We start from the raw sequence: 17,764 nt of genomic DNA on the forward strand, positions 1-17,764 counted from the left end.
GCCATTCAGACACTATTAAAATCAGGATCCCCAAACTTTGCACAGTGGTTATTACTATATAACTGGGGTCCAAGGTTAGAAAAACTGGGTAGAGCCAACAACAGCCAATCAGATTTAATTCAGTGACTTCACTGTTTTTTTTTTTCTTTAACATTTTGCATTTATGGGGGAGGGATACACAAGGGAGGAAGGGGGGGGAAACATTGCAACTATAAATCTTTACATTGTACAACAATTTTCAGGCAAAAGCTGTCAACAAGTCATTCCTAATTCATCACGTTATAAGTCTAGAGGGAATATACTATGGAGAATATGTCTAATAAACTATCCTGAATAGCTGTCTTTGAAGTGAGAGCTATAATAATTTTATATAGTTTAACGAGGGGGTCCAAACTTTCCAATACAGTGGGCTATTGTTGTGAAGCATACAGGTTATATTTTCCATCTGCCTGATTTCTTCCGTATTGGCTAACGATACGTGACTTTGCAGATTGTCGTAGTGGTAGGGTAAGGGGGTCTGAAATGGTAACGTTTTTGTCCAGATAGATATTAAGTAAAATTGGATCTTCAGTCTTAATGTTGAATTTTGTGATTTGGTTTATAGTATCAATTACACCAGTCCAATATTGACGCTGGGCATGATAGCCAAATATGTATGTGAGTTCCTTTATGGCTATTACATCTCCAGCATGCATCAGAACTGTTGGTATATATTTTATTTAACTTTGCAGGTGTATAGTGCCACCTTGTGGCCAGTTTGTAGGTGGCTTGGACACTCTGGATGTTTTGTGCATAGTGCTGAAAATTCTATCCCATGCTTTATCGGATATATTGATATCAAGTTCCCTTTCCCATGCTAAACAAAATGGTCTGGGTGGTAAAGGTACGGCACTCAGTAAGAATCTTTATGCTTTGGAGAGTGGTTTATCTATCTCTCGTGATTCCGTCAGTGCTCCCACATGTTAGTGGTTTATTCCATTGTTTGAATTTATTGGCTTGGATGAAAATCACTAATTCTAGTCGGTCTGTTGTCCCATAATGCCATCTAGTAAAGGAGCCTTTTTCTGGGCCAGAGGTAAAATTTGGATTTGATGTGAGAGGCTGAAATATGTAGGGAGTGTTGAATTCATGTTTTTCAAACCAACATGAAGTTTGTTCTCTAACTTCCCTTTCTAGTTCACCTATATCATTGATAACAGTGCCCCTACACTAGAAGTACTGTGCACTAATGTATGCTGCTTAAAGAGGTATGTTTACCTGATAAGGAGGGTATATTAATGCTGCTCAATGACTCTGAACCAGCCAAGTAATATCAATTCAGACACGTATAACAACTGCCATATGGTTACAGGGTGGCACTAAAAGACAGCCTGACTAGCAACCCCAATGAGGGAGATGAGCAGTGATAACAAATAAAGATGCGAGGAATGGTGACTAAGCATGTGGCACCCCCACAGTGGATTACAGTCATGCATACGGAAGAGTGACCAGTTCCTACATACAAGCTCCATTAGTTGGCAGAGAGACAGAAAATGCCCAGGTAGCATGGGTCCAGGGTTCTTCTGTGCAAGTACATATTCAATAGAGCTTTTTCACTTTTCTGCACATGCGTCAGCCCCAGGATTTTGAAGGAAGAAAGAGCAGAAGAAGAGGATCACTCCGTGGTGCTTGCACAGATATACCCTGGGCCTGTGAAGTTTTCTGCTAACAGGAGCATTGGCCCAGGGTATCAGGTAAGTGATTGCACTCACTGGGGGTGCCTAAACATTGACAATCAGGAGCCAGAGGATTCAGACACACTACAATATGGATATGGAGCACATTTACTAGGGATGCACCAAATCCAGGTTTCAGTTTGGGATTTGGCCAAGATTCAACTTTTTTCAGCAGGATTTGGATTTCGTCAGATCCATGCCTCTGGAAGTTGAAAGATGTGCTGTTCTCTTTGACCCTTGCTTTTCCTAATTTGCATATGCAAATTACAATTTGGTTTCGATTTGGTATTCGGCCAAATTTTTCACCAAGGATTCTGGGATTTGGGCGAATCCCAAAATAGTGGATTTGATGCATCTACGCAGCTTTTATTTTTCATAATACATATTTTTTAACGCAAAAAAATTGTGGATTTTAATATTTTTTTCTAAACCATAAAATATGTATTTTTTAAACGAATTATTAAATGAAAAAAAAAAGCGTGTGCTTTTAGAAGTCTTTGTGGGGTTTATTTTGTTTGGAAGATCACGAAAATTCTTACAGAAAAGATTTTTTCTTGGACTTTTTGGTTTATGAGAATTTTTTTGGTGGGTTTTTCCATTCATGCTTTTTAAAAATAGCTGATTTAATAAATTAGTTGGCATTTGTCACTTTAGAGAAAATGAGTTTATTCGAGTTTTCAAAAAAACTCTAAAACCACTGAAATGAGAAGTTTAAATAATGGACCTCTACCCTGTTGTAAAACAGCAATCAGGAAGGCAAAGATAGAAATGATGAAAGATGACACCGCCCATGGCTGCCTTGTATGTCCTAAATGATTCTCAAGGGATTTCCTTGGGACACCATTGCGCCCCCCCCATAACTTTTAATGCTGCAAATATAATGTTTCATAATGTTGCACAACTCCTTAAATTCCATTTGGTACACATAAAAGGGTACTGCTGTAGAAGGCAGAAATGACACCCAGTGGTGTAAGGTACAAAGAATATAAACTATGGTAGGTCAAAGAACCTGTTGTTTTGAACTTTTGCAACTTTTCAAAACTATTCTGTAAATTGTATTCTAATAACTTTTTATTTATACAACAGGTCGTATAGCTCACACATGGGTAGAAGGACAAAGCATATGTTCAGGGCATCTAGAGGTGGCTGATAGTACCAGTTCAGGCCCAGTGTGTGAGTTGGATGCTGGGCTGAGAGCAGCCAATGTTATCTGCAGGCAATTGGATTGTGGGACTGCTGTAACACTGCCAGTAATAACAAATTCCTACAAGAGAATAGAGGAATTCTGGACTGGGGAAATTAAGTGTATTGGGAATGAGACCAACATAAAGAACTGTATCTGGATTAACAGTATTAAGAAAAACTGCACTAATCCAAATCCACCAACCATACATTGCATAGGTGAGTAATTTTATTAACTGCCCTTCATTAAAAATGTCTTAGTTGCTTTTACTTAAAAAACATGATCAAGCACAAAGAAGGGTATTAAAAAAGTCTGAGTATTTAAAAGTAAACGAGGCGTGGAAAGCTGCAGGCTTGAAGTCTGAATTGATGACATTCTGGATACTTCTGTTTTGAGAATGTGTGGTGTAAAGTATTTATTTTTCTCTGTAAAGATGTGTCACCATTTGGCTTTTGGATGGGAAATTATATTGCATGAGCATTTTTTACTGACATCTACAGGCTGTACAATTGTATTCTGCAGGTACATACAGTGACTACAGGATAGTGAATGGCAGTCAGAGCTGCTCAGGGAGAGTGGAACTGGAACGTGTAGGACAATGGAAGTCACTGTGCAACTCACACTGGGATTTACATGCTGCCAATGTCTTGTGTCGGCAGCTCAACTGCGGCACCGCTGTCTCAGTCCCACATGGAAACATGTTTGGCACAAGTAAACTTACATGGACTGATAGATTTCACTGCAAGGGCACCGAGTCACAGCTAGCAGAGTGCCCATACACTGCCCTGGGGAACAGTGATTGCCCACATGGTGAGACAGCCGCTGTTATATGTACTGGTAAGTTGTTCTCATAAAAGTGGAACCTTGTACTGTATGTGGGAAAGGCATCTACACTGTTGGGAGAGAACAAGGGGCAGATGGCTAAAAATGTTCTTGTTGCTATTTTCTAAAAACTCCAGAGATAAGGGCAAGGAGTTCCAAAAACAATTAGCCAAACCAATAAATCACAAATGTGACTCTTAATCTTAAAGGACAAGGAAAGGCAAAGTCACTTGGGGGTGCCAAAATGTTAGGCACCCCCAAGTGACTTTAATCGCTTAACTTGTACCCCGGGCTGGTGCCCCTGTTAGGAGAAAACAGCACCAGCCCGGGGTACCTGGAGTGATGCACTTCCTTCTTCCTGCTTCGTTAAGCTGTGACTATGCGGTGGGCACATGCGCAGTAGAGTGAAAAGCCGACTTCTCTGTTAAAGAAGGAAGTGCTGCAGGTACCCCGAGCTGGTGCTGTTCTCTCCGTACAGGGGCACCAGCCCGGTGTAAAATGTAGGCAATTAAAGTCACTTGGGGGTGCCTAACATTTTGGCACCCCCAAGTGGCTTTGCCTTTCCATGTCCTTTAAAGAGTAGGCCCTTCTGTAATGCTGAAGGACTCTAATTCTTAGGTGAAATCAATAAATGTGTGTAAAAAAAAATGCATAGGAGCATCAGGCTGCTCACTAAATAACCTGAACCTAGCTCTGACTCCTAGGGGCACATTTACTTATCCACAAACGTTCCGAGCGTTCGTTTGATTGGTCCAATTGTATTTTCCGTGACTTTTTCGTACCTTACTCAACTTTTTCGGCGATTTCGCAACTTTTTCGGTGCTTACACAACTTTTTCGTATTTTCGGTTTTGCCGCTGTTTACAATCGATTGGTATGAAAATGTTGTGACTTTCGGATCGCCAATACGATATTATTGTGACTAATACAATTTTTCTGTAAGCATTTTTGTGATTTTTGCGATCTTCAGAAATTTTCGTTTCCAATCCGAATTTTTCCCATTGGGGATTCAAACTCGTGTTTTGATAAATCTGCCCCCTAGAGTGATCTATAAAAGAGAATATCCTCACAACTAACTTCCATTACATCTGCCCAGGCTCCAATCTTCTTTCCCCTTCCCGCTCAGGTAGAATTCAAGAATAAAAAGCGTGAGCACTATCGGCTTCTCCATTAAACTCCATAGAACAATAACCCATCTTGGGCATTTATGGAATGGCCAATAGCATACTTTTACATGGGAAACCAGTTTCATTCCTATGTGCAATTTAGCAGTCAAAAAATCTATCAGTTATACAAAATGCAACTATATATGCTATAAAAAATACAGTAATAATATTTGCTGTATATTACGTGTATAGGATGTAGAAAAGCATTCTCAATGCTTGCCATATGGGGCTTATTTGAAAGCAAGACCATGTAGATATCCATCGTAGATGGGTTGCGTCATAGTAATTTTGAATAGATGGAGATCCCAGGCCTCCTTGTAATGAGTTGGCCAGTAAGGCGTAGATACTCTGGGTCTTTTGTTGCCCCAGATGAATTTATGCAATGTCCTTTGCACCTCTTTTAGCATCTTTGAGGGGGGGACATTTTGTTTAAACAAGGTACCATATGAAGGTTAGATGCAGACCCCTAGGTAAGCTAGGCATGCATTGTAACTTTGTTTTAAGCTAATAAGGAACCACCTAAATGTCCAACCACAAAATGGAAACATCTTAAAACATATTAATTGTTCAATAAATAAAAGTTCAAATCAGAATCGTAACAAATTATAGTATTGGAGCACAACAATCACAGATTAAGGAATATTGTTCTGTAATTGGCCAAAAATCCTGGTTCCAATGTTAAAGAAGCCAGAGAGGAAAATGTTTATATAGCTCAGGAATATACTGTGGGTGATCTGTTAACCAATTCACTTTTGAATATTGTTCGATGTAATATGGTTGCGTCATCGCAGTTGTACAGCAGGCACTCACAGATCCCACAGATAAAGTAAAGGAAATGGCAAGCTTTATTTTAAGCAAATATGAGATACATAATAGCCTTATGCATTTTGTGTATACAGTACTTAATCATAGGCTGAATAGACAGGTTAGCATGTACAAAATGTATACCATGTACCTGCCAATCACACTAACACACTCATTGAGATATAAGAGGGGAGGGGTATAACAAGAAAAGCAAGTTAAACCAAATACCAACAGGTATATAAATTACATATATACAAAAGGCTTAGAAAATTATTCTCAATTATAAATATTTTTTGTTTTATAATGGCAAAAAAGTCAAAATATATATTGTGTACACTATAACCTGTCTATTCAGCCTGTGAGTAAGTGCTCTATGGACAAAACACATAAAGCTATTATATATCTCATATTTGCTTAAAATAAAGTGTGGTGCCAAAACTGCCTATTTAAACCCTTTCTCTCTCCCTCTTTGCCCAAGCTGGCTCCTGGTTGTATCAATTCCTGCTCACTAGAGATGTAGCGAACTGTTCGCCGGCTAACTAATTCGCGCGAACATCGGGTGTTCGCGAACGCGCAAGTTCGCGAACTTTCCGCGTATGTTCGCAATTTGGGTTCGCGTGGCGTTTTTCCGCTGCGTTTTTTCTCGGTCTAAAAATGCCGCGCAAGCCATACATGGCGTTTTTCAGCAAATCCAGTTTCCATGGTGGTAATAGTGCGAAATAGCAAAAAACGCAGCGTATTTCCGCTAGGTCTGCCAGCTGCCTTTGCGATTTTACGCAACGATGTGTCAACAAAGTATTTTTCAGCGAAATTTTTGCCCTTGATCCCCCTCCTGCATGCCACTGTCCAGGTCGTGGCACCCTTTAAACAACTTTAAAATCAGTTTTCTGGCCAGAAATGGCTTTTCTAGGTTTTAAAGTTCGCCTTCCCATTGAAGTCTATGGGGTTCGCAAAGTTCGCGAATATTCGCGCTTTTTGGTGTAATTTGATTATCTGTTCTCTGGAGTTTGTAGGGCCCCAGCTAGGACTGCAGCAGAAAGTTCCCCAAAAGGGCATTGGTGAAAACTGGAACTAGCTGGGTGTCTCTGTTTACACAAGAAGTCAGATTTTAACCAGCGGAATCATTCATTGGCTCCTGCCTAACTAGTACGTTACAACATCGTTGGTGATGTTGCCCATAGCAACCAATCAGCACTTAGATTTGAACGGTCACCTACAAGTTAGAAAACAAAAGCAACGATCTGATTGGCTGCTATGGACAACACTGGTGATGTTTGTATATAATGTTAATAAATGCACCCCTAAATGTATTTTATGCTATATAGTAATATGGTTGCTTATCTGAGCTTTTAACCCCTGTGTCAGACACATACAGATACCTAGCTGATCGATTTGTTTGGTCTTCTTGCTCCATATCCATATCCATATAATATCCATCTCTGTCACTAACAGGGATAAAGGAAACCCTGCGCCTGATGGGAGGAGAGAACCACTGTGAAGGGAGAGTGGAAGTACAGAATGGCAGCTGGCACAGAGTTTATGGCAGTGAGTGGGGCATCAACGAGGCTCAGGTTGTATGTAGAGAGTTGCACTGTGGAAAAGCTGTAAGTGCCTTCACCTCTGAGGCACAACTACCTGACAGCAGCCATGGTATATGGGAGAGTATCAAGTGCAATGGAAATGAGAGCCAGTTACAGGATTGTGTTGGGACACTGGCATCCTCTGTAGCACAAGGCTGTGACCCAAAGAAAGAAGTTGGAGTATTCTGTTCAGGTACAGTGACCCCATGAAATTATCTACAACTCACAATCCCAGTACTTAAAAATGTATGTGATATAATGTAAATACGTAGAATAATTTGATTCATAGTCATAAAATAATAAGAGTTCTGCAGGTTCTGTTTGGGTTTAGCTGAATGTTTTTTACGAACTTTTTTGAGTATGTTGTGACAAAGCAACAAGTTAGGGTTAGCACAATGATACATACATTTTCAGGAAACTGCAACCAATTAGATCTTTGCAACAAGACTGCATTCAACTAATATATGCATATTTCTGATTGGTTATTATGGTCTACAGCAGGGGTGGCCAATACCTCGATCACGGTCTACCAGTCGACCCCCCGTGGATTTCTGGTGGACCGCGATGAAGCTGGGGAATGCGGAAGTGCGGCGTGAATGCGTACATACGCTCCACTTCCGCATTCCCCGGTCATCGGTCGTTCGCAAGCGAAAAAAGTCTGCCCACCCCTGGTCTACAGGCACATGACCAAGGCAGTTTGTGTTTATTATTACAGTTTCTTTTCTATTACCCTTAAAGAATATGTAAACATTAAAAAAGAACTTCATATAAAATTGCTTTGGATGCTTTTCTAAGCACCTTTGCAATTAGGTAAATTGTTTATTTTTGTTCAGTTTTAGAGTTATTTAAGTTTTTATTAACTGCCAATATAATGAATTTTGTGTCAATGGCGCCACCTGTGGATCAGTCCCTGTAACTGTATGGTCAAATAGATATATGTTTAGAAGGAAAACAGAGAAGTGTTCTGATGTTGCTCTGTTTAGGAAAGAGATCAGAAGCCTTGGATGCCTTTTCCCAGCCCCTTCTTCAAACACAGAGAAATGCCTGTGTGCACATAAATATTTGCATTTGTTATTATGTGAACAAAAGTCCACATCTACTGCCCTCCACTAACCCCCCTCCCTGCAAAGTCTATTACATTGAAAAATATTTAGTATAAATAAATTTAAAGCAACTGGACTTGTTTGGTAATCATTAAAGACGTTTCATTACTCATCCGAGCAGCTGGTATGGGAAGTCCTCAGCATATATACTCTTCCACTAATCCAATCACAATGGCACTATGTAACTCTTCAGAAAGGTGACATCTGAAACTCGCAGAGGTGTGAATGCTGTGGAGTTACTTTGAAAGGATTACCAAAGTATCATGTAACTCTTCAAACAGGTGTTACTTGTTAGAGTTGCATGAATGGATGTGTGAAGAGTTCTGAAACTGCCGGGGTACAGATGTTAGAACAGCATTGTATGTAGCAGACAGATGGTGTCGAAGTCCCCCACCATCTGTCTGCTACATACAATGCTGTTCTAACATCTGTATAGACATACATTGAAAAATGTTCCTGTTTGTAAACCTGCGGAGTTCACAGACACTATCTTCTGTATCTTTGAATTCTCTTCTATCATTTGGCTGGCAAACAAAGCCCAGTTGGATAAGTTGCAGCTGCACATGCCCCGTAAGGGTCAGCTGGTCAGCAAAGTAACAAAAGAGGTTTAGAAGGCACAGATGATGGTGTCTGTGAACTTACATATCTGTGTCAGGTTTACAAAGCTTTTCCATGTAATGGACTATGAGGGGAGGGAGCAGGGAGGGGTTCAATGGAGGGCACATGGATGGAGGCTTTGCCTGTGGGGGGAGGTTTTTTCTCCTTTACAGAAAATCACAGAGCTAATTTATACAATATAAATAGTAATAATAATTCCATGTATTTGGAGACAATATCACTTGTAATTGAAAAGCCCTATTAAAAATCTGAACTAAAACTGTAGTTGTCGCTAACAAAAAGCAGACTGATGTGACTTATTTACTAAATAGGTGCAATATACAAAGTGCAAAATTTGAATGCAAATCGCCTAAGTCCTAAGTTTGATTCCATCAGGGCACTATCTGAGTTTGTAGGTTTGGCTGTGTTTGCATGGGTTTCCTCTGGGTACTCCCAAAATTTTCTCCCAAACTTTAAAACATACAGGCAGGTTAATTGGTTGCTGAGATAAAACAGACCCCAGTGAGTGAACTTGATAGAATTGTAAGCAATACTGGGGTAGGGAATGGTGTATTATCTCTGTAAAGCATTACAGGATATTTCATTCCTGGTGCCATATAAACAAAAATAAATATTATGCTTGGGGATCATGGATGCTAATTTATTTTTGACCCAGTCCTGTTACTTTTTTATTTTGTATTTTGCTGCAGCTAGCAGGAGAGTACGGCTGGTAGACGGCACAGGTCGATGTGCTGGCAGAGTGGAGGTCTATCACCATGGAGAATGGGGGACAGTTTGTGATGATTCCTGGGATGTAGAAGATGCTAATGTGGTTTGCAGGCAGTTGAGGTGCGGACATGCCATCAGTACAACCAACGCATTTCATGGAAGTGGAACTGGGAAGATTTGGATGGATGATCTGAAGTGTTTAGGAAATGAAACTTCTCTGTGGGATTGTCCTTCCAGCGCTTGGGGCCTGCACAACTGTCAGCATAAGGAGGATGTTGGTGTCATATGTTCAGGTAAAATGACTTCTGGGAAAAGAAAATATCCATCTAAATACCCAGTTTTAGATTGTGTCATTACCATAAATATAGCTAGCAGAGGGTAGCAATCATAATTTAATTCAACATAAATAGACTAACATGCTGCATGAATCCATATTGGTGGCAAAACCATCTTAATGGGTTTATTTCATGTTAAATTCCTTTATTGGACTTAGGGGGCCATTTACTGACCATCAGATTTTTTTTCCCCTCTATTCGGATTTGTAGTGCTAAAAGTTGCAGAAAAGAAAAGTCACAATTTTTTTTAAAAAAAAAAATCACATTAGCAGTGTGACAATTAGAAAAAGTTTCAGTCATGTAATTTTTTCTGTTTAGAATCCACTGATCTCCGTTTGGTTGGAGGAACACATGAATGTGAAGGACGGGTTGAAGTCTATTACAATGGAGGCTGGACATCTGTTTGTGACAATGCAATGGGGGAGAATACTGTTTCTATTATTTGCAAGCAACTAAACTGTGGAGTGAGTGGAACAATTTCTTCTCTACATGAATATGGTGAAGCAGGAGGTCCCTTCCTATTGGACAACATTAAGTGTCGGAAAAATGATATAACTTTGTGGCAGTGTCCTTCAAAACCTTGGACCAGAGACATCTGCAGTAAAAGAGAAGCTGCAAAAATCAAGTGTAAGATATTTTCTTAAGGTCTTCTTCAATCCTTGGTAATTTAAAAATATTTATCATTATGTTGATTATTTTTCTCTAGTCTATGAATCTACTATGACACTTGGGGGCCTGATTTATCAGTGGTCGAGTGTGATTTTTTTTTTGCTCATTTCAAGTTTTTTTGTGCTTAATAAATTTGAATTTGAGTTATGGTTCGAAAAATCAAATGCCTGGTATTTATTAAGTGCAAAAACTCGAATGTAAAAATTTGCCATGTAAAAGCTTGCGAGCTTCTATAGAAGTCAATGGGAGCTGTCACAGGCAAAGTCAAGTCAAATTTTCCAAGTTTTTAAGCTTGTAAACTTGAATGAGATATTCAATTTTTTTTACTAAAACAAGTTTTCCATTCAATACACAACTTTTTTTAATTTACAAAAACAAACTCAAATTTACAAACTGGAAAACTGATAAATAAGCCCTTTGGTTTGTACATGTGAGGGGTCATTTATGATGTGGTAGGGTATGACCCAATTAATCAGGTTTCTGTACTTGGAACCTATATATTCACCACAAATCTCAGAATCACTTTAAGGCTGAGCTATTGGGTGTAACTAGCAAAAGCAAATGATTATTCTCCCCAAGTTTCACCCAAACTGAATTTCAGGCTGAACCCCACTGCTGCACCTCCAAGGAGAGGTAAACCCACTGTTTGGGAACCTAGTGACTTAGTGTAAAATAATCCAGTAGTGTCACCTCTGTATAGTATGTGCTGTAAAAATTAGTTTATCTATACTGGCCTTGTGTAAAGTAATCCAGCAGTGTTACCTCTACATAATATGTGCTGTAAAAATGAGTTAATCTATATGTATGAGTGAGTCTATATAGGTACAGGTATTGTACCCATTATCCAGAATGCTCTGGACATGGGGTTTTCTGGATAAGGGCTCTTTCCGTAATTTGGATCTCCATACCTAAAGTCTACTAAAAGATTATTTAAACATTAAATAAACTCAATAGGATTGTTTTGCCTCCAATAAGGATTAATTATATCTTAGTTGGAATCAAGTACAGGTACTGTTTTATTATTACAGAGAAAAGGGAATCATTTAACCATTAAATAAACCCAATAGGGCTGTTCTGCCCCCAATAAGGGGTAATTATATCTTAGTTGGGATCAAGTACAGGTACTGTTTTATTATTACAGAGAAAAGGGAATCATTTAACCATTAAATAAACCCAATAGGGCTGTTCTGCCCCCAATAAGGGGTAATTATATCTTAGTTGGGATCAAGTACAGGTACTGTTTTATTATTACTGAGAAAAGGGAATCATTTAACCATTAAATAAACCCAATAGGGCTGTTCTGCCCCCAATAAGGGGTAATTATATCTTAGTTGGGATCAAGTACAGGTACTGTTTTATTATTACAGGGAAAAGGGAATCATTTAACCATGAAATAAACCCAATAGGACTGTTCTGCCCCCAATAAGGGGTAATTATAGCTTAGTTGGGATCAAGTACAGGTACTGTTTTATTATTACAGAGAAAAGGGAATCATTTAACCATGAAATAAACCCAATAGGGCTGTTCTGCCCCCAATAAGGGGTAATTATATCTTAGTTGGGATCAAGTACAAGGTACTGTTTTATTATTACAGAGAAAAAGGAAATTTTAAATAATTAGAATTATTTGCTTATAATGGAGTCTATGGGGGACAGCCTTTCCGTAATTCGGAATTTCTGGATAATGGGTTTCCGGATAATGGATCTGATACCTGTACTACTTAAGTATATAATTTTCCATCTTTATTCTCAAAGATAAGTAAACAGTACTGCCACATCATAAATCACATAGGCAATGCAGTGGCTTGAAAGCATCTGAACCAAGTATTTCAGCTTCCACTCAAATGGTCTGGTGCGCTGTCCCATAAAGGTCTGTAAGAACAATTCTAAGCAAATTCAAAAAATATGTCATTGGGGTTAATTAGGATGTATTTTAAACATCTGTGCACCAAATGGCCTATTTCAATAAACCATTAAAGTCAGAAGTCCGTGGTCAGTCATGAGCAGTCAAAATCAAATTAAATATATACCCCCTATTGTAAAATATAGGGAGTTCCATGACCATATAAAAGGACGAGGCCGAAGGCTGAGTGTTTTTATATAGTTCATGGAACACTGAGATGACAACAGGGGGTACATTATTTATTATAATATACAAGTTTTAGTGAGTCATGTGACAGAAATTACATCACTAAGCTCCGATTATAACTGATGACATCACTAAGCACTGTTTATAAGGATATAATTTACAGTTTGGTCCCATGGGGAAATGACCAAACTGTATATTGTATAAAAATAAACCAAACAAAAGCAATCGGAAAAAGAAAGCTTCAAATAATGTAATGTCCTTATTAATCCCTGTGGTTCCTAAAGTTTTAAAGCTGAAATAATCACCAGCACTCTCTTCACAGATGGTGACCCCCATCATTGCTCCAATGAATGTCAAATAAATATTTTAAAATTGCATTTGTACAATGAACTTAACCCGGCCCCGGTTTGACATGTAAAATGATGTGAATTAGTATAAAGGAATAAAATTAGTAGTAGGAATAAAATTTCCTATCACTTTTTTTGACTGATTCCGGAAAGGTAAATAGCGCAGCATGGAATGACTCAGTGGAGGGACCAGTAACGCTAAAATGAAAATCATTCTTTTAAATTAACATAATGTGTTTCTATTGTGTATATGTAAACATCATGCTTTTTATTGCAGTGCATAAACTGTCGGCTCTGTTTTTATCAGCTGGCATCTTTTAACTGTTGTCTAACCATACCGCATACCTCCCAACTGTCCCAATCTTCGCGGGACAGTCCCGATTTTGACAGCTCAGCTCGTAATCCCGTATTCTTACTGTAAAGTCCCTCATTTCCCTTTGATCTCCTGCACTGAATGCTAAAAATGATACAATGTTCCGCAAACTTAATTAGATGAGTAGTTTTTGGCAGAGAGCCCAGAAAAGTTAACAGGCAACCCCTGCACTTAGATACAATTGTAACTAATAAGCTAAACAGGTCTCTTGGGGGAACTGAGACTTGCAGTTTAAAGAGCAATTTCAGCTTTTTTAACAAAACTGTAATAACACATAAAACAACAAAAGACCCCAAAACCCCCCAAAATCTGTTTAAACTTTATATAACCTGCCAAATATAAATGGGAGTGGTATTTAAGGGGTGTGGTCACAAAATGGGCGTGGTCAAAAATTTTCATTTCTTTTTGTCCTTCTTTATATGTTTCAAAAGTTGGGAGGTGTGATGCTGTATTCCTAGCCAGTTTTTTGTTGTTTAAAAGAACTTCAATCAACATAACATATTCAAGAACTGACTGCAAAAGCTCTGTAGGGGATCAGAGAACCCTGTCCCCTGTTTCTCAGTCTGTTTTCTCATCCAGCCTAGCTACAGCCTGGGGAGGGATGCGGTTGGCTGGCTGCCCCAGGACACGTCTGGGAGAGGTGTGCCTAAGTTTTGGAGCCAAAAATCTAGGGGCGGACCCAGCAGTTTATAAAGGGAGCCCCTGGTGTTGTTTGCCAATGTAGAGGGAGAGCCAGAGTGAGCAGTCAGCACAAACTGTGTGAGTTCAGACTTGAAAGGATAAAAGTCTGCTGGACTGCCAGGGAGTATAAAGTCCTCTGCGGAACTCTCAGATTGAGTCCCCTGAGTGAACAAGTATTGCCCAATTACCTGCTACGTGGGAGCAGCCACGATTAAGAGCTCTTGGGGAAGGGACTGAACTGATTAAAGGGTTGGGGGTCTATCCGGATCCAAGTTGGGGCTGGGCAAAGTACAGAGACTGTGCCAGCCATGGATAGCCCACACAAGTTCCTCAGGACAGAATTATCAGTCATCCCTAAAGCTGTTCTACTTTCTGTTTCAAAAGTTATATAAAGTTTAATACTGCTGCAACCCATGTGTGATTAATCCTAGTGGAAATCCCCTAGAGGTGTGTTCCTCAGTGTCCACTAGGTGGAGGCACTGCGCTGTTCCCAGTTCCCAGTATCAATATTACTCTGAGAACACACAGCTCCTGTATATACAGCCCAATATTAAGTTAATGTGCCAAGAAAGGGTTACAGCTCTTTATAACTAAACTACATCTGTTTTTAAAAATATATGAGAATTTATGGAATTCAACTTTAATTTGTCAAGAAGGGAATAGATTCCTTCATTAAAGCATAAATAATGACAGTAGCTCAATAGAGATTTACCCCCCATACCCCAAACTGCATTACTTTAAATAATATTACACATTGATTTCATGGAAATGTAAAACTGTCCATTCATTGTCACAGTGTCCCTCTAAAACAGAGAAATGGCTGAACCTTTACGTAAATGGTAATACTCTCCTCCAGCTCTTGGCCCCTCTTGGCCCCTCTACGCATAGTTGCCCAAATGAAATTAAATGGAAAGTGAATAAAAACTGTTAATAACATTATAAATACTGGATATAGTAAAACACAAAAACCTAGAGTGTTAAAATGGGATATTATAGTATCTTATTTGTGACAAAAACCCATTCCAAAATTACTTTTTTCCTCTGTTCTGTACAGGTTCTGGACATAAACCTTATAAAGCTGTAACAGAGGCCGATAGCTGCCCAACACTTCATAACTGTACAGGTAAGTTAAGATGGGAGAGTTTGTGTCTCTTTTCTATTTTCTAATATACTGTAGTTAAAGGACAAGGAAAGGCTAAGTCACTTGGGGGTGCCCAAATGTTAGGCACCACCAAGTGACTTTAATCACTTACCTTGTACCCCGGGCTGGTTTCCCTGTTAGGAGAAAACAGCACCAGCCCGGGGCAGCTGCAGCGATGTGCTTCCTCCTTCCTGATTTGTTTCGCTAAGACTAACACAATAGGCGCATGCGCAGTAGAGTGAAAAGCCGACTTCTCTGTTAAAGTTCCACTATTCACTCTACTGCGCATGTGCACGTGGCGATACAGGAAGGAGGAAGCGCTGCAGGTACCCCAGGCTGGTGCTGTTTTCTCCTAACAGGGGCACCAGCCTGGGGTAAAAGGTAAGCGATTAAAGTCACTTGGGGGTGCCCAACATTTTGGCACCCCCAAGTGACTTAGCCTTTCCATGTCCTTTAATTAGCCAAAAATGTAATCTATAAAGGCTGGAGTGGGCAGATGTCTAACATAATAGCCAGAACTCTACTTCCTCTTTTACAGCTCTCTAAGCTGTTAGCAGTCCGTAACCAATCAGTGACTTGAGGGGGGGGCACATGGGACATAACTGTTTGGTTAGTTTGCATTTGAATCTGACCTGCGTGCTCACAAACTAACTGAACAGTTATGTCCCCATGTGGCCCCCCCTACAGTCACTGACTAACTAAGAGGTTAGAGAGCTGTAAAGGAGAAAGTAGTGTTCTGGCCATTATGTTATACATCTGCTCACTTCAGCCTTTATAGATAACATTTTTGCCCGATTAACTATATTAGAAATATTTTTCAGTTTGCACAGTCTATCTATTTTACCCAGTTTATTTTTTACACCGAACTGTTCCTTTAAGGACATTTTTTTAAAAGACATGTCAGTGAAAATATAAGTCTCTTTAACTTCCCGACCCCCAGCTCATGGGCAGGTGTTACTGGCTCAGCTTGCATTTTAACCTTGTGTAAGCTGCCATTAATTATTTGGTTGGCTGTCATGTACTTCCTAATCACCTGCCATACAGAGCCATAACTACAACACTCTTCGAAAGAATCTTCAGAGGGGCCCACTACATGCAGCATCCTATACCTGGCCCCCACTGATACCCACCTGTAAGAGACCAAATGGGTATGTGGATTTCTAACAAATATAGAGAAAGCAGTCTGGTTCCTCTATAGTTAAGCCATTGTTGTCATAGCTTCCTAAAGCATTCCTGTAGTGTTATAATTCCCTTACAGGCAGCCCAACTGTTGCATGTACTAGCCTCCAGGGGGCATAGTGTGTCATCACAGGGCCATAATCAGTCCAACTGGGCCATAAGTGCCAAACGCCATTTCGGGAAATATTCATGGGTGTTTCCTTGTTCTAATAATATGATGACATATACATTCTTTGTACACAGCACCATTGTGCAGGGCAAGCTAAGCTTTTACTGGAGTATAGAATCTACTACAACAAATAGAAAAATAGAATTCTGTTTCATAATTCAACCAGGAATAACTCATACTATGACAAAGACTGTGGGAGTTCGGTAGGCAGGAGCAGTGCTGTAGAAATCTTTATCCCCTTTTCTCACAGCAGAGTGAACCCTAATACCTTCACCTAAAAAGATGCTTGATCATAGGCATACAGAATATACTCCCACAAGCCTTAATCACTGATTGATTCATCAGATACACCAAGCAATACAATTTAACAGAGAAAAAGAAAGTGGAATTTATAACTAAAATATATGTTAGCCTGCACAGGTTGTCTTCCATTGTCTATCTTCTGGAAGATTGATTGTTAGCTATAAGTAACTGCCAGGGTCGGACTGGGCCGCCGGGACACCGGGAAAAATCCCGGTGGGCCCCGGCCCTAGTGGGCCCCAGCGGCCCAGTCCGACCTTTGCCGGCGCTCCCCGCTACTGACTGTTCCTCCCCGACGCGTTCAATTTATACGCGCTCGGGGAGGACGTCAGGCGGGGGCCCTTCGGGGGGGGTTAGGGGGGCCCTTGGGGGGGTTAGGGGACGCGGCTGGGGCACCTGCAGGGCCCCTGGGGCGGGAGCCCCGGTGGGCCCTGCACCCCCCAGTCCGACCCTGGTAACTGCCAATAGTCAATTACTCAGAGGTGCTGATTAGTGGGGCAGGATGTGCGACAACCAAACTGTCCTGTTTAAAACTTTGTCTTCACTTGAAGATTCATTGTCAGGTAGTGATGAACGAATCTGTCCCATTTCCCCCCAAAAATTAACAAAACTGTGAAAAAAATAGCAAAACACTGCTTTGCAAATTTTTTTACAAATCTTTTTGACATGAATGACTATTTTGACATGAGACAATTTTTTTGAGCTGCTTGACTTTTTTTTTGCTCAAGCCAATTTTTTCCGTGGCAAGTTTTTCAGCCGGTTTATTTATATATATATTCACTGA

At 39.9% G+C, this 17,764-nt stretch overlaps 1 protein-coding gene across 1 annotated transcript in view; it reads left to right on the plus strand.

Moving 5' to 3' along the window:
* Positions 1-17,764, plus strand: part of LOC101733357 (deleted in malignant brain tumors 1 protein) — a 79,284-nt gene that overhangs the window by 8,991 nt on the left and 52,529 nt on the right. The window contains exons 3-8 of the mRNA XM_031891743.1: positions 2,802-3,116; positions 3,421-3,735; positions 7,142-7,462; positions 9,680-9,991; positions 10,352-10,660; positions 15,246-15,314. Of these exons, the coding sequence (XP_031747603.1) occupies positions 2,802-3,116; positions 3,421-3,735; positions 7,142-7,462; positions 9,680-9,991; positions 10,352-10,660; positions 15,246-15,314 (1,641 nt within the window). The remainder of the gene's footprint in view (positions 1-2,801; positions 3,117-3,420; positions 3,736-7,141; positions 7,463-9,679; positions 9,992-10,351; positions 10,661-15,245; positions 15,315-17,764) is intronic.

This window comes from Xenopus tropicalis, chromosome 8 (assembly GCF_000004195.4).
Source record: "Xenopus tropicalis strain Nigerian chromosome 8, UCB_Xtro_10.0, whole genome shotgun sequence".
Lineage (NCBI taxonomy): Eukaryota > Metazoa > Chordata > Amphibia > Anura > Pipidae > Xenopus > Xenopus tropicalis.